Source organism: Ruditapes philippinarum, unplaced genomic scaffold, assembly GCF_026571515.1.
Source record: "Ruditapes philippinarum isolate M1 unplaced genomic scaffold, ASM2657151v2 ctg1806_1_1_1_1, whole genome shotgun sequence".
NCBI classification, from domain to species: domain Eukaryota; kingdom Metazoa; phylum Mollusca; class Bivalvia; order Venerida; family Veneridae; genus Ruditapes; species Ruditapes philippinarum.
In genome coordinates this window covers 453659-472087 of record NW_026852524.1, presented here as the reverse complement: position 1 = coordinate 472087, position 18429 = coordinate 453659, and the positions used below count along the sequence as shown (strand labels likewise).

The window sequence follows — 18429 nt, the reverse complement described above, 5'->3', positions numbered from 1 at the left end:
TACTTTTTATTTAAAATACAATTTGAGCCGGTGCTGGAAACGCAGTTTGCCCATTTGAGCCGCGTCCTGACAAAACCAACATAGTGGATTTGCGACCAGCATGGATCCAGACCAGCCTGCGCCTCCGCAAGTCTGATCAGGATCCATGCTGTTCGCTTACCAAGTCTATTACAAGTAGAGAAACTGATAGTGGACAGCATGGATCCTGATCAGACTGCTCATTTATCTTTCGGGAACAGACTTGTTTTTGGTGCTTTCAATTGATCTTCCTCTTTCACAAATTATATTACATAAAAAAGACTGAAAATTTACTAAATAAAAATGGTTAGTACGAATGCAAATGCAAGCTTGATTATTCGTTGAAAAGAAGTGAAGTGAAAAGAGTACAAAAGATATGAAAAGCAAAATCAAGAAAAAAGGCGGTGTTCAATAAACGCAACCCCACACGACCCAACAAAACAGGACCAAAGACAATTATCTTAACACATTCATTCAATCAATATATTTTGGAAACAAATAAGGTTTCCATTGCTATGCGGAACGTATAAAATTACATTTCAAAGCATAAAGTAAACTGAAAGAATATTTCAATAGGAAAAGGAATAATACCATATATATAATAAAGAAATAATATATACTTTTTTAAATCCAGTTTGGTATAAAACACCCGGCTGTGTTATGAAAACAGGGAACATTTGCTGTTATGCTTGCATTTGATTGATCCGTACACTATTGCTATGCATCGGAAATTTATTAGATGTAGAAAATAACAAAACGTCATTCGATTTTCTCTTGTGTGTGCATTTTTTTTCCTGTTAGAATTAATACAAATATAATATCTGTTACTTATAATGGTGTTTTGTATTCTTTATTTATTCTATCAAAACCTGATATTGTTCATTTGTTAATATTTTTCTACCATCATTACTTTTGTTAAAAATAATTATTGTTAAATGAACCACAAATAAGATCATAGTTATTTGAATTGTTTATTCTCAAGATATTGACGAATGTAAATCAGGCAGTTCTGGTTGTGATCATAAATGTCTTAACACACCTGGTACCTATCACTGTGAGTGCAATGATGGTTTTTATTTGGACAAAAACAATAGAACTTGTATTGGTAAGTTTTTAATAACTCCTAAATGCACGATTTTCTCTGCGCGTAATATTTGAACAAATACAAAGGAATCGAAGGAGTAAGCAAGTTTGATTGTCATCCTGTAAGTTTTCTTTTTATTCTTATCTGACATGTTATATTCTCAGACATTAGGAAAATTGTGTTAGCAAACATGGATGTCAGCAAAGATTTCTAAAATTACCAGGATCATATAAATGTTGTTGTGAATAAAGATATTGGTATATTGTCTTTTAAATTAAGCAGAATGTATATAGGGACATAGTTACTATAAAACATTCGAAAAGAAGAAAATAAGTAATTTAAAATAGGAAAACAAAATGTAAATAACGAAAAACCTGTAGAAAATAGTTTGCCTCAAAATGAGAAATACAAAGTTTTTATTCCATACGTTTTGTTTTTTCTAATTGTAGTATTTATTAGTGAACTATCCGTTAAAGCCGACCTTTTGACAGTCAGTCTGCATGTCCAAAGATCATGATCGTGCCATAAAACGATTCGTTTCATTTATCTTGCTTCATACTTAATATCAAAACTTAAAAATATCACATGATTGCATTTCTGCTGATAGTTGTCGATATTTGTAATTATGGTTTTTAAATTTTAGATGTAAATGAATGTTCCTCTGATAATGGTGGGTGCAGCCATTATTGTAACAATGGGAATGGGACATATGAGTGTAGCTGTAAAGACGGATTTACTCTTGGTGGAGATTTGACTTCTTGCAATGACATAAATGAATGCACCGATGCTAATGGCGGATGTAATCAGATATGTAACAATCAAAACGGTTCCTTTGCTTGTGACTGCTTTGAAGGTTACGCGTTACTGAATAATAGTGTTTCATGTGTGGACATAGATGAGTGCGAATCTGTGAACGGCGGATGTGACCATAAATGTGTAAATGTTGACGGTTCGTTTAACTGTTTATGTGACAATGGATACTTTTTACGGGGAGATAATTCAACGTGCGTGGACATCGACGAGTGTAAAATAAGCAACAATACGTGTGAACAGTTATGCAGAAACGTACCAGGAGGATATTCTTGCTCTTGCTTCGATGGCTTCTTCCTCAACAACGACAATATATCATGTTATGATATTGATGAATGTAAAAGCGCAAATGGTGGATGCGAACAGATATGTTTGAACACAAATGGATCATTTAATTGCTTCTGTCGGTTAGGATATTCTTTGATGAATGATGGGAGACAATGCACTGGTATATTAGCACACTAACTCTTTATCGTCAAATTTTAAATATATCCCCCCCTGTCATAAGCTAGATTGCAGAAGAAAAATAAATCGTTAATATGTTTTTTTTATGAAGAATTGTTTACATACTTTTCGTTTTTGTTCATAGATATTATATCTTACGAAGTTATTTAGAACTGCAATAAAAATTTTACATAGATATATTACATGAACAAGTTTCATAAACAATGCGAGAAATATGTGTGACAGTGTCGTTAACCTGACATGTTTGTTATCATAGTCCTATACGAAATAAAACTATTTAGATTAAATTTCTAGACTCGTTGGTTTATTATTCATTTTTCATATCTACAGTTTATACTCTCTTGCTATACAGACTGAGATACGTATTATAAATGGAAAATAGGAAATAATCATTATGATAACTTGTGTATCTTTATGTCAAAGTTATACAAACATATCTTTTTAACATTTACATCATTACGGTGTTTATTCTTCTATGAAAATATCATATTGTTCATTTTATAGAAATATTTTAGCGATAAATACTTATTTTTCATGACTGTCAAGGAAATTTTGTTTCCATGTTTTTTCCAAATAAAATGACTAAATAAAATATAGTTAATGTTGGATACCTCTTAAATGTACTACAAACCAAACAGTAATTTAATTTGTTTTATTCGCAAGATATTGACGAATGCAAATCGGGCATATCTGGATGTGATCATGAATGTCATAACACACCTGGCGCTTATTACTGTGAGTGTAACGATGGCTATTATTTAGACTTCGACAATAAAACATGTAATGGTAAGTTGCATTCACTCTAAATGCACGATTTTCTTTGAACGAAAATGAAACACATCGTTATTACTCTATTAAAGCAGCACGCCTCCAGATTCATGTTAAATTTCATAAAAATTTTGATAATGTATTTGACAGTAAAATATTGTGAGGTGAACAAATAAAGTTATTTACATATTGCAATTGGCACTTACAATCCATGCAAATAACCAAAAAGAGGTCAAAATGTGAAAAAAGCCCTTATTGCGTTAGTAACGCAGTAGAAATATGGTGATAAAATACTGCAAAATCAGTCTTAAATCGCAAATAACATGTACACTTTAACATTGATTTTGATTGTTTTTACCTTTCTTGAAATATTAGTACATTTTTCTCAATTTTTATTTTCTTGAAATATTATGGCTCATCTGGAGGCGTGCAGCTTTAAATGATCGGAAATTACACATATTAAAGCAAAAAGGGGTGGGATGTCAGCAGGTATGACGAGAATTATCTGGATCATACGAATTTTATTATGAATCTTGATATTGGCAAGTAACAGGTAAATATGCATTTTGTCACACGAATCTAGAATGAAGGCAAATAAGTCAAATTAGAAAAATTCTAATAAGTTATGTTAAGTGAAAATAACTAAAATAATGCAGCTAATTATTTATATTCTATTTAGACATAACTTGCCGGGCCTCAGTTTTAAAAACCTTATGGACAAATCATATTTCGCATAATATATTTGATGAATATATCTCTTTGGTTTTCGCCAGAAATTGCTGTACTTTATTCAAATTATCAAGGCGGCCTTTACAGGTTATTGTTGATATTCATTATAATTTATTATCATGTATTTTTCCATTGACCATTTATGTGTTTTGGCGCTATATTTGGGCACTTTGATACATATATTTCTATAGTTTACACCAGAAATTGTAGATATTTATTATATAAATTATCAATGTGTTTGTTTATATCCTTTACATAAATGAATAGCCATTTCATAGATTGAAGAAGAACCAAACGACATTTGGGCCCGTACGGCGTTTTCATTATTGATGGTGTTTATGGTACGAATTGTAACGAAACACAGATGGTGATGCAGAGAAATCCCGCCCACACCCAATCAGAACGTCTGGATAGCTCAATTGGTAAAGCCGCGGGATGGTGTTCCGAGGGTTCATGAGTTCTGGTCAGGCTGCATATTTGTCAACCATGACATTTAACGCCCAACGGTAGACGGTGACTATATATAACTCAGAGCTTAATTAACAATGCCCACCAACCCTAAGAAATACAAATTTCAATATAGCGGAGACTATATCACGGTTCAGAACCGTTCATTTTTTATGGGAGAAGATGCTTGCTTATAGAGGGAAATCTAAAGTTGCTGATAGATGGGAGAAGGTTGTTTACACCGTCACAGGCCAACCTGCCTCCTGAATTTCCATCTATGAAATGAAGAATAAGATCAGGGTTTTGCATAGGAACCTTTTTTTCTCTTTATGGAAATGACTTTATGTAGGACCACTGAGTCCTTTTACAAACCAACCTCGTCTGATTTATGCTAACCATTGCCCCCTCTGATGTTTTTTTCTTCTTAGAGTTTCAAAATCTACGTTAGATTACAGTTTCTCACTCTTATTAAGTCCGTCAAATGTTTTGCATAGTTTTTCTTCCCCATTACATGTCTCTAACACTTGTACATCAACTTCTTTTTCAGGAACATCAAACGGCAAAAAAGATGTCATGTCAACAGCCCAAAGCATTTCTTATTCTGTTGTGAATAAACCATCTAATTATGTTTACAGTACAGGTTAAATATGTAATTTCTGGACTGATGAATTCATCTTAAAACTACAACAGAGACAAAAACGCTCCATAAAGAAACCAGGATGGATACTTAATGATTATTGGAGATTAGATTAATGTTCTTTCTTTTTCTTTATAGTCTAGGTTTAGCTCGACCCACAAGTAAGGCTTCGACAACGTACCTTATGTGTTTCATTTTATGATCATTACAATGTACCAAGCATTTCACCTTGATTATAAATATAAATGAACTTTGCAGTACTTTAAAAAAAGGATTTATTGCCGAGGGTGCACCTCTTCAATGAATTCATAGTATTACTGGTTAATTGAATTTTTTTTGCGTGATATATTATTTTTCGCGATTCGAGGAATACGGTATTTTTGTGGAAAATGCTTGAGTTTCAGGTATAATCCCCAGGGTATTATATATTGACTCACAATTTATGATTTCTCTCAGTGTTTAGTTTATGGTTTGTGATACCTAGTAGTTTATTATCATTATGGTCTTAGCTTACTTATTATATATTTATTTATTGACCTTAGATCTTACTTCCTAGAGATGGCATCAATCACACCGAATTTATTATATTTATCGAAATGGCGATTATTTTTAAATTCCAGATATAAATGAGTGTTTATCTGATAACGGTGGATGTAGTCATAATTGTAACAACGGGAATGGAACATTTGCGTGCAACTGTAAAAACGGATATGCTCTTGGTTGGGATTTGACTTCTTGCAATGACATAGATGAATGTACCGAAGCAAATGGCGGATGTAATCAAATATGTAACAATCAAAATGGTTCCTTTGCCTGTGGCTGCTTTGAGGGTTATTCTTTAATGAATGACAGCGTTTCTTGTTTTGACATAGACGAGTGTGAAATTGATAATGGTGGATGTGAACATACATGCAAGAATTATCACGGTTCGTTCTATTGTATGTGCAAAAATGGGTACTTCCTGCAAGAAGATAATTCAACGTGCGTGGACATCGATGAATGTAATTTAGGCAACCATTCGTGTAAACAGTTATGCAGAAACAAACCAGGAGGTTATTCTTGCAGCTGTTTTCATGGATTTTCCCTCAACCACGACAATATATCATGTGATGATATTAATGAGTGTAAAAGTGCAAATGGTGGATGTGAACAGCTATGTTTGAACACCAACGGCTCTTACATTTGCTACTGTCAGTCAGGATATTCCTTAATGATTGACGGGAAAAGATGCATAGGTAAATTTCACACGAAAACTTACATAAATGCAATTGTATATATTAATGTTTATTTGTCTACATCATTTCAGAGAATAACAGGAGTTTAATTGAGCATAAAGAAGCTTCTTATTCGCCTCACGTTATTTAAATAACTTGTAACAAGTTTATTTTATGAAAGAAAATAAACAGACTCAATTTTACCAAGTCTGCATTGTTTTGCTGTGTTCTTTAAGGTATCTATTTAAATAACTCAAAGAAAAAATATATATATGAGCTCAAACCAAAAATATAATAAAATGCCGTAAAATCAATACCACAAATTATTTCATTACTCATTAACAGTTATACCAATATTGTTGGTAAGTAGGCCATACTGTAAAAGGAAGGAAAATGAATACCTGTCTTTTAGGTAGCACAGTGGTATATATGTTTGGCATAATAAAAAAAAAAAGTTATAAAGATTGCTTTGCTGCTGTACTAAGCTAGACGTATGTATATATAAGGGAATGTTTAAATCTATCTTTGTATTATTTTTATTTATTTTTCTATTTTTTCCATTTAAATTAAATAATAAGTGCAATAAAATTTCTCATACATGTTTTGCTGTACGTTTTTATAAAACAATAAAATACATAGGTGCTGACAGAATTATATTACTTTAATGCGAACTATTTATATTTATATGCATGTACATGGTAAAGAGCCTATTTTGATTGTCCTGCTGCATATATCCAGACTGAAAAGAAATTTGAAAGACTCCTGATACATGTATATATCATCAGTCAGATACTATAAAATCTGATTTTAACCAGTCTTTACCGTGTTTGTTTAATATCTATGTCAAATAATCATAACCATAAATTTTGTTATAATTATGCAACCATTAAAATTATAAAAATTATTCTGATAAAAAAAATCAAAAAAAAATCTGTAGTGTTCCAAATACATTGATTGATAGTTTTAGATGCTTGTTAAATGTATAACAAATAAGGCTATTTTACTTAGATGCTTGTTAAAATCACAAACAACCAAACAGTAATTCATTCTATTTGTTTTATTCTCAAGATATTGATGAATGTAAATCAGGCATTTCTGGATGTGATCATGAGTGTCATAACAAACCTGGCTCTTACCAATGTAAGTGTATGGATGGATTTTATTTGGATACCGACAATACAACTTGTAATGGTAAGTTCAACAAACTCCAAATGCTCGATTTTCTCTCCAAACCATATTTCAATAAAAGCTAAAAAAATAGAGTGAAATAAGAATCCCTAAAGAAAGCCCAACGCGGCAAAATTGAAAATGTTGCAGGCTCGGTTTGATTGAACCTGTTCATGGACGGTACTGTCAAGTGCAAACTACCGTCCACGCCCCCTAGCACCGGCTTAAGCAGAATTCAACATTTAACATGAACTGGTAAAATTTTGAATTTTGAAACATCCGCAGATGTGTTCATATGGCGGTTATCATGGAACCTTAAATGTGACACGTTAGTGTTATGCCATGAAAAGCGGCATATGGTCCCTAAGTAAAAAAATGCGTGTGCCCTAAACGAGAAAACAATGGGCGGAACTAAATGAAATGGAATTTTGAAAGGGCTATGAAGCCTGCATATCACAGATATAACGTCAAAAGACAACTTTAAAAAGCAGGCCTCATATCCTAAGGGTGATTCAACAGTATTCAAGTGAGGGATACTGGAACCACCCAAAAAGAAAGATGCCGAATAGATAGAACTAAAATACCACAAGCACAACAATAATACCGTGCTGAACGATCCTTAAATTTAAGGATCGTTCAGCACGGCATTATTGTTGTGCTTGTGGTATTTTAGTTCTATCTATTCGGCATCTTTTCTATAACATATAATATAACATCCCCCATTACAAAATTGTAATTATCAATATGATATGAAATATTCTACTGCAGGAATGATAAATACAGTTTTATTCCATTAAAGTCAACGAATAAGTAACATATCATTGTACTTTAAACCTTTGTATCAGACATGAAATATAAAAAAAGAAACATGGCTGTCTGAAAGGATAACGAGAATTATCAGGTGGGAATAACTGATTCAGAATCAAGACATTAGATAGTGATATGCAAATGTACATTTAGATGTATGTGCATAGAAACATAAGCAATGCTTAATTGGAATTAATGAAATTAATAATGTAAAATTCTCGAAAATAAAAAATTGTAATTATCAATATGATATGAAATATTCTACTGCAGGCATGATAAATACAGTTTTATTCCAATTTTTGTGGATAAAGGTAATATATTTTAATGAGTATATACAAAAGGAAGTTTATTTTAGACGCATATTACGTTTTTTTAATTGTAGTGCAATGTGTTTAATTTTCTATGCAAGTTAACTCTAAATTAATAAGATTTTATTAACCTTGGTTCGAACTAATTCTTAAAAAGATGTCTTACATATATTGTTTTAAATCGCATGCTTTGAATTTCTAACTTTTGAATATTGATATTAAATCCGATAGAAATGATAATTTAATTTCAGATATAAATGAGTGTTCTTTTGAAAATGGTGGATGCAGCCATATTTGTATCAACGGGAATGGGACATATGAGTGCAGCTGTAAAGACGGATATGCTCTTGGTGGAGATTTGACTTCTTGCAATGACATAGATGAATGTTCCGATGCTAATGATGGATGTAATCAGATATGTAAGAATCAAAACGGTTCCTTTGCGTGTGACTGCTTTAAGGGTTATGAGTTACTGAATGATAGCTTTTCATGTGTGGACATAGATGAATGTGAAATTGAGAACGGTGGATGTGACCATACATGTTCCAATAATGACGGTTCGTTTAATTGTTTATGCAACAATGGGTACTCTATTCAGGGGGATAATTCAACGTGCGTGGACATCGATGAATGTAAGGTAGGAAACCATTTGTGTGAACAGTTGTGCAGAAACAAACCAGGAGAATATTCATGCTATTGTTTTGATGGATTTTCCCTTAGCAACGACAATAGATCATGTGATGATATTAATGAATGTTACATTGCAAATGGCGGATGTGAACAGATATGTTTGAACATCAACGGCTCTTTTATTTGTGACTGTCAAACAGGATATTCCTTGATGACAGACGGGAAAAGATGCATTGGTATAAATACTATAGTTTTACTTTATTATAAAATTGAAATATAAGCCCCTGTATTAAGCTATAGTGAGGACCATATCATAAATGCGATAGTCTATCATTGTAGAAAAAAATGATAAATATTCAGTTCTTTTTTTTTGGGGGGGGAGGGTTCGCTCTTAACAGATATAATTATTGATGATCATGAAATTATAAATAGCTCAAGTTTTAATCAAACAATGCGACAAATATGCGTTCACATTACATTTTGCATTTCGATATTTTAAAAAAAAATGTATAAAAGATGGCTCTTTCGTTAACCTTGCCAATCGTAAAACACTTTTGCTATCGATTTAGAATTATATTTAATTCTATTTACTAAAAAAATACATATCCTCAGAAGAAATAATACAAATACATTTCTTTTACATCTTAAAATTTTTCTGACATTTGTAATTTTTGAAAAGCATTAAAACAGAATGATTTCACCATAATTTGACGATGATTGCCACCACCGTCCATGAACAGGCTAAAACAAACCGGGCCACCAACATTTTCTTATTGTGTCGTTTAAGTGTTCTTAAGAGAGTCCGTTTTTCTTTTCTTTTCATTAAATATGAGTTTTGTATTTTGGTTTGTTTTCTAAACAGTTATTAATATATAATGCTTGTTAAAATCACTAACAACCAGACAATATTTTAATTTGTTTTATTCTCAAGATATTGATGAATGTAAATCAGGCATTTCTGGATGTGATCGTGAGTGTCATAACACACCTGGCACTTACCACTGTAAGTGTATGGATGGATTTTATTTGGATACCGACAATACAACTTGTAATGGTAAGTTCAACAAACTCCCAATTCTCGATTTTCTCTCCAAACCATATTTCAATAAAAGCTAAAGTCAACGAATAAGTAAATTTCATTGTACTTTAAACTTTTATATCAGACATTAAATATAAAAAAGGAAACATGTCTGTCTGCAAGGATAGCGAGAGTTATCAGGTGGGAAGAACTGTGATTCAGAATCAAGACATTACATAATGATAGGCAAATATACATTTAGATGTTTGTGTATAGAAACATCCGTGGTATATATTCCGTAGTATGTACGGAATATATACCGTGGGGTTCCGACGTTGTAGAAACATAAGCAATGCTTAATTGGAACTAATGAAATCAATAATGTAAAATTCTCGAAAAAAATAAAATGTAAATATCAATATGATATGAAATATTCTACTGCAGACATGATAAATACAGTTTTATTCCATTTTTTGTGGATAAAGGTAATATATTTTAATGAGTATATACAAAATGCAGTTTATTTTAGATGCATATTATGTTTATTTAATTGTAGTATGTGTTTAATTATCTATGCAAGTAAACTCTAAATTAATACGATTTTATTTACCTTGGTTCGTACTTATTCCTAAAAAAGATGTCTTACATATATTGAATTAAATCGCTTGCTTTGAATTTCTTACTTTTGAATCCGATAGAAACGATATTTTAATTTCAGATATAAATGAGTGCTCTTTTGATAATGGTGGATGCAGCCATTATTGTAACAACGGGAATGGGACATATGAGTGCAGCTGTAAAGACGGATATACTCTTGGTGGAGATTTGACATCTTGCAATGACATAGATGAATGTAATGAAGCTAATGGCGGATGTGATCAGATATGTAAGAATCTAAACGGTTCCTTTGCTTGTGCCTGCTTTAAGGGTTATTCGTTACTGAATGATAGTGTTTCATGTGTGGACATAGATGAATGTGAAATTGAGAACGGTGGATGTGACCATACATGTTCCAATAATGACGGTTCGTTTAACTGTTTATGCGACAATGGGTACTCTATTCAGGGTGATAATTCAACATGCGTGGACATCGACGAGTGTAATTTAGGCAATCATTCGTGTGAACAGTTATGCAGAAACGTACCAGGGGGATATTCTTGCTCTTGTTTCGATGGCTTCTTCCTCAACAACAACAATATGTCATGTAATGATATTGATGAATGTAAAAGCGCAAATGGTGGATGCGAGCAGATATGTTTGAACACCAACGGATCATGTAGTTGCCACTGTCGATTAGGATATTTATCAACGGATGATGGAAGAAACTGCCTAGGTATATGTATTACACTAAAAGTTATATATAAAATTTGAAGAAGAAAAAATGTAGCATTTGCTTCTTTTCATATTTAGCTAGATTGAAGAAGAAATAAGGAAAGTTTTAACCTATCGTTGTATAAAATACTGAATTGCATTGTTTTTATAACAAATTTAGTGAAACATTTTGCGATAATAATTTGTAATATATATATATTGAGAGAACAGGTTTTTTCTTATACAATGTGACATATAAAAACCGTACACATTGCTTTTGAAAAATAATAAACAAGATCAACAAGGAAAGGCTGGCTGCGTTTAATGAACGCAATTGAAATAAATATTTAAGGATTCAGTAAGTTTGCTGTTTTGATAGTCCTGTTCTTGCTTTATATTTAGAACTTTAATAAAAATGTATAATTAAAAGTGCCAGTCTATTTACTTATGTATTCTTCTTGTTAGAAGTGATACAATTAAATCTCTTTTATTTGTCATGTTTGATTTTCAAAATAATACGATTGTTAGCTTTATTAAAACATTTAGCCATAATCATTTTATAAAAGATGCCTTCACAAAAGGATGTTTTCTAAATAACTGATATATTAAACGAATTATAACTTAAACACTACTTTGATTATTATTTTTCTCAAGATGTTGACGAATGTAGATCAGGTATTTCTGGATGTGATCATGAGTGTCATAACACACCTGGCGCTTACCTTTGTGAGTGTAAGGATGGATTTTATTTGGACACCGACAATAAAACTTGTAATGGTAAGTTCTCCACACTATATTTAAAAAAAACATAGACAGAGACTTATGAGTAACATTTGATTGTCCTTTACACCATTATATCATATATGCAAACATTGATGTCATCAAGGATGTCGAGAATGGGAAATGAATGTGATTGTGAATCAAGATATATTTAGTGATATGCAAATATCCATTGAGATAAATTCATCAATAAAATATAAGTAATGTTAAATTGGAATTAATAAAATAGATAACGTAAACTATTCGAAAAGAACAAATTGTAAATGTCATCATTTTGATAAAATAGTCTCCTAAAAACATGATTCATACAGTATTATTTAATTTTAGAATGTAATGTAATTGTAATGTTTTTTTAATAAATTGATGGCATAGGTAGTTTGTTTAAGTCACATTTTATTGGTTATGTTGTATTAAGTAATCTTTCCGAGTGTATGTTAGATTTTTTGTTTGTTTGACGTCACACCGATACAGTTAAGGTCATATGGCGACATTCCAGATTTGCTCCCAGGTGCCCATTCCGTGCATTATTTCAGGCACGAACGGGCACCTGAGTAGAGGCACCGACGTCCAATACAGTAGCTGCATTGATAGCTTCCCACATGAAAGAATCCAAAGTCCTTGTCGGTATTCGAACACACAGAGTGAAGGGCAAGTGATTTGAAGTCAACCACCTTAACCATTTGGCCTCGGAGGCCCCTTTATGTTAACATGAAATAAATACGGTAAAAGCTTACCTTGGTTCGCCGCATTTTCTCAAAAAACATTGTACATGTAAATGAAATCACAATGCTTTTAGATTCTGGTTGTAAAGAATGTTGAATTCCAGATATAAATGGGTGTCTGTCTGATAATGGTGGATGCAGCCATAATTGCCACAACGTGAATGGATCATATGAGTGTAGATGTAAAGTCGGATATTTTCTTGATCGGGATTTGACTTCTTGCAATGACATAGATGAATGTTCCGATGCTAATGGCGGATGTGATCAGATATGCAACAATCAAGAAGGTTCCTTCGCTTGTGACTGCTTTGAGGGTTATGGGTTATCAAATGACAATGTTTCATGTATGGACATAGATGAGTGTGTCACCATGAAAGTTGGATGTGACCATACATGTACTAATAATGACGGTTCGTTTAATTGTATGTGCGAAAACGGGTACTCTATACTGGAAGACAATATAACATGTGTGGACATTGATGAATGTAAAATTGGCAACCATTCGTGTGAACAATTATGCAGAAACGAAGAAGGGGGATATTCTTGCTACTGTTCCGACGGATATTCTCTCAACAAAGACGATATTACATGTGATGATATAGATGAGTGTGAAGCTGAAAATGATGAATGCGAGCAGATATGTGTGAATAATCACGGCTCATTTACTTGCGCGTGTTCCGCCGGATATTTTTTCAACTCAATAACTAATACGTGTGCTGACATAAATGAATGTGAAGTTGACAATGGACTTTGCGGTCACAATTGTACTAATTTACAAGGTTCTTATTTATGTACTTGTTTAAAGGGTTTTGAAATTCAGGAAAATAATCAAGCATGCAATGACGTTAATGAGTGTAACTATAACGGCCACTGTGAACAGGCCTGTTTCAATTCTGTTGGGTCATATGTCTGTGGATGTAAACCGGGATTTTCACTTAACCTTGTGGATAATTCCACTTGCAGGGATATCGATGAATGTGCTATCAACAATGGCAATTGTAGCCAGACATGCGTTAATAACTTCGGGTCATTTGAATGTTCATGTTACGCTGGTTATGTACTTCAAAAAGATGGTACAACATGCTTTGATTTCGATGAATGTTCAAAAGACAATGGGGAATGTCAATCGATATGCTCTAACACAGAGGGTTCATTTAAATGCGGGTGTGACGAGGGGAAAGTACTCAATGAAGACGGAGTCAGCTGTTATAGTAAGTTTAGACATAACTGTTTAAAATACCTGAAAAAATATCTGCTCCTAAATATGAATAGTTTACAAAGATTTTAATATATTATTTTAGATGGTCACATATTTGTAATATATCAACATAATGTATCATGTTTTATTATTTTATTTATTTCAGAAACAGAAGAACCTTTTATGAATTTAACACTCAGATTAATTGTTAATGAATCAACAAATTTAGAAGTGGAACAGTTGGTATGTTTATATGATTATTGATAATAATTTTGCTTTTAGCCAAACAGAAACTGATTATGGTGTAAAATGTATGCTGATCATTAATGAAAAGACTGCGGAAACATGTTTAAATTATAGCAAACTTGCTGTATTGCTATATTACTGCAGATAAATTCTTATGTATAGAATTTATCTTATCAAAGTAGAAATCTTGGTATATTTTGAAGACGACACACACGTACAAAATGCTTTACCTGATTTCATTGAAACTTCATGCGTTTTTTTTCAGCTTGACACATTCTACACGAAATTAATCGAGACACCTTTCACTCTGGCACTACAGGAGATAAGGTTTGTCCTTCCTCCATTGTATTTTGATCAAACTTATCTTTATATTAATCAAGATTTGAAAAAACAACTTCTCCAAGTAAATAAATCATTCAGTTATATAAAGACAAAGATTAACGAGGGAAGGCAGCATTTTATGAACTCACCCAAAACTACAGGATCAGCGGCAAAGAACCAAACAGGGCACCAAATAAACACAGGAGAGGGAACAGGGGCAAAACACGGACGGTGGGTTATTATAAACACAATTAATTCAATAAAGGGAATCATAGAAAAGTAACAAAAACATTAAAGAAGTTAATTGATAAATCGACCAACACAGGGATAAGGATGAGGGGAAGGGATCGCAGAGCTGAAGAATGTGCGGGCAAAATTTGTAAAACAAAATATACGTTGAATACTTTAAAAAGTGACAAAATAATGTTTTAATTTTAGATCGTCAGGGAAAGAAAATGACAAAGTTGAGATTGCTGTAAGTTATACAGTTCGTTTAACAGAAGTGCTTTAAGCATTTCGGAGAGAGAAATATTGTTACAAAGGACAGTCAGTCTTGTTGAATGGAGTGAAATGCAGTTTAACGGAGAAAATATTCTAGCGAAACTAGGTGTAGTATGCATGTTTATTTTTTAAAAGATTCTCGAAATAATAACACACTATATGTTGCGTTATTTTACGCTTTTTCCAATGTGTTTACTTTACTTTTTTAAGCGCACTTTTTAAGTTCGGATGTGGTTGCTACTACAGAGAAAACTATCAGAATCATTAAATAGAAATGTCAACTTTTTGAATAAATACTGTTTGTTAATGTACTCACAATTACGGAATTATTTTTACTGATGAATTTTGACTTGCAGATTTGCCAGAGGATGGAAACGGACTTTGTGAATTGCATAAGTTAATAAATGGCGACTGCGAACCCGGATATTATTGTCAAGTAAATGGAAACACGCCTCGCTGTCGGTATGTTGTCATTTGTTATAATTATTTTATTCCCTTTATTTTTATAATTCTATTGAAATGATATTGACATTAGATTTGACAACTCTAAGTTTAACAAGGACAAAACATCACATGTGACATTTAGTATTTAAGTTAAACATGACTCATATAACAAATTTCATTAATGCAAAAATTTGTTAATAAATATTTATCTTTGAAAGTTGGAACGTATAAGTTTAATAAGTTCTGATCAGCTTTCTTATGAACACAACAAAAATTGGCAGATTAAATTAAAAATCCTGTATACAATTGTTGAAAATACAGAAAAATGAAATAATGCTACAATATTTAAGTACTTGATATTGTAAAACATTTGTCATTTGAGACCGGCGTATTTTATTTCACGATAAACTACTTTTACGACCCATATTTGAGCAAATTAAAACACTGTTATGTGACCGAAAAATATCATAAAATTCCTTCTTTGTTCTCATTTCAGAGAAATACAGCACTTCGAAAACTCCAAACTAAGTAATTATTGGATTTAATTTATTATCGTGATTTAACAATAGATATTTTGATATTATTTGTTGGTTTTAATATAGTAAGTATATGTATCAAGGTATCTTATTAAAAAGAATCTTAGTTTGAGTGGACACATCTTTTACAAATAGTTCAAAAAGTATTTACCTTTCAACGTAGGATACATTTCAATTAGAGGTGAAATACGTCAAGCAATATTTATATTTCATTCAATAAAGAAACAATCTTTTTTGGGGAGCTCTAGCTTAGAAGCAACACTTGTATTTCATTTACATTAAGAACTATTATATTTATATGTTATGATGCGCTTTGTATCATTGTTAGTAAAGGGACCAATTTCATTTGATTTCCCTCATATTCTAAAGCTTAAAGTTTTAAGAGAGTGCACTCAAGTTTTTTTGTATTATACGGTATGGAATTTTTTTTTCTGTATTTTGAATTGAATATATGGTGAATATTTAAAATATTCTGACTTGTATTTTATGTTTTTTATCTTAAAATTTCTATTTTATAATCGGATTTTTCCGTTCCTGACTAAAGTATACGGATGATTCTTACAAACTTGCTTAATCCAACCACTTCTTTCTAAATCCAGTCATTTCTCGCTTTTTGAGAAAAAACAAACACTTTTTCAGTTGAAACAATCGGATACTATATTTTATTTACTATAGGTGGACTGATGATTTACATTGGCCCAGTTCTTGCAGCCATTGTAAATATTGTGTTAGCAGTTACAATTTGGATTTGCATACGCAAGAAAAGAAAGAAAATTGATATTCCAAGTACCAATGACAAGTAGGTTATTTCATGTATTTTTAATGTTATTTCATGTATTTTAAAGGTTATTTCATGTTTTTTAAATATGCTTGTACAGAATGATTTACTCATATTTAACTATGTCAACAGTACGTATGTTTCTTAAAATGTAATATAACTAAATTTATATTGTTTTACTTTAGTCAGCAAAGATCTTCTACAATACTGAACGAGCTAGCAGACGAACCACAAAAATTGGACGCTAGAGGGGAGTCTACGGAAGAAATCTCTTCAAGTGAGCTAGAACAGAGCACACTAAATGAAAGTGAAAATGCATTGTAAAAATGCTCATTAATGCATGTACATTTCATGTAAACGCTTTATCTAAGAAACCTTTCTGTTTTATCTAATAAATTATAAACTGTTTATGAATTTGATTGTTGTAGAAAATTTTGATTTAATTATAAATGTTGTAATCAGTATTTGTAAAAAAATATAAAATATATCTATATATAGGAAAAAAGTTTTACAAAATTGGGAAAAACAGAATCCTAGAACGCCAAAAAATGGCAAAATTGAAAATGTTGCAGGTCGATTGTTTGATTAAGGCTGTTAATAGAGATTGGTAAAATAGATAATTACAATCAATTGTTTTTTTTTTAACTAAATTTGCTGTTCAAGTAAAGGTCATGCAATTATCCGTTGTCACAATTGATATCAAATGGTACAATTTTAGTATAAAACTATCTAATATACTTATGAATAAATATGAATCAGAATTTTCTAAACAGTTTTCTTTTACTTTATAAAATTTTTGCTTTAAACTATTTTACTCATATTGCACGTATCCGTTTTTATGTAAATTTTGATTGTTACACAGTGAAATGTTAAATGTTTGCCTTCACGATTTATATTCCTTAGTATAGATATTGTTGTTTTTCTGTTTGAATTATTTGACATGAATTAATTAATAAAACATTTTTAGTGTTGATATTAATACAAACATTGATAAGTCATATTCAGTTCAATACGAGTAATATCAACTAATCAAAACTTATTAAAGATTTTTGTGCACTGCTTTTATGATCCAGTTCTTAAAATGTATTTAGACGAAAGAACAAGATCAGTGTTAGATCAGAAAGTCCTTATTAACAACAATGTTTACCATATATAGTAATATATTTGATAACTTGAGTATAAAAATGTTGTTTACTACACTTGGATCTTAAGACTTTATTTCTTATATTAACGTACTTTAAATGACTGACCTTATAAATAAATAATGTCAGAATGTTTTGTTTTTACTGTATTATATCTCAAAAGGATATCCTTTTGCCTGACATCGCTCAAATTGTGTGGGCTTTGTATTAAAATAATGCTCTGGGATACATAATCTAGTAATTTGGAATTTCAATTAAAAAATGCTTGTTTAAAATGCTTGCTTTCTTTATATTATTTTTAGTATAATGTTTTATCACCTGCAATGTCAATAAATTTTGCTGAACAAA

At 31.5% G+C, this 18429-nt stretch overlaps 1 protein-coding gene across 13 annotated transcripts in view; it reads left to right on the top strand.

Moving 5' to 3' along the window:
• LOC132716014 (fibrillin-1-like) overlaps positions 1-18429 on the top strand; it is a 32520-nt gene extending 14091 nt beyond the window's left edge. For 8 of the 13 annotated variants that reach the window (XM_060699160.1, XM_060699182.1, XM_060699213.1 and 5 more), the window contains 17 exons: positions 1001-1123; positions 1746-2360; positions 3041-3163; positions 5579-6193; positions 7241-7363; positions 8706-9320; positions 10016-10138; positions 10821-11435; positions 12068-12190; positions 13020-14126; positions 14280-14356; positions 14625-14686; positions 15119-15287; positions 15538-15643; positions 16122-16153; positions 16837-16960; positions 17125-18429. In XM_060699160.1, coding sequence (XP_060555143.1) covers positions 1001-1123; positions 1746-2360; positions 3041-3163; positions 5579-6193; positions 7241-7363; positions 8706-9320; positions 10016-10138; positions 10821-11435; positions 12068-12190; positions 13020-14126; positions 14280-14356; positions 14625-14686; positions 15119-15191 — 4394 coding nt within the window. In that variant the 3' untranslated portion in view covers positions 15192-15287; positions 15538-15643; positions 16122-16153; positions 16837-16960; positions 17125-18429. The remainder of the gene's footprint in view (positions 1-1000; positions 1124-1745; positions 2361-3040; positions 3164-5578; positions 6194-7240; positions 7364-8705; positions 9321-10015; positions 10139-10820; positions 11436-12067; positions 12191-13019; positions 14127-14279; positions 14357-14624; positions 14687-15118; positions 15288-15537; positions 15644-16121; positions 16154-16836; positions 16961-17124) is intronic. The other 5 variants (XM_060699230.1, XM_060699198.1, XM_060699191.1 and 2 more) reach the window with 4 other exon arrangements.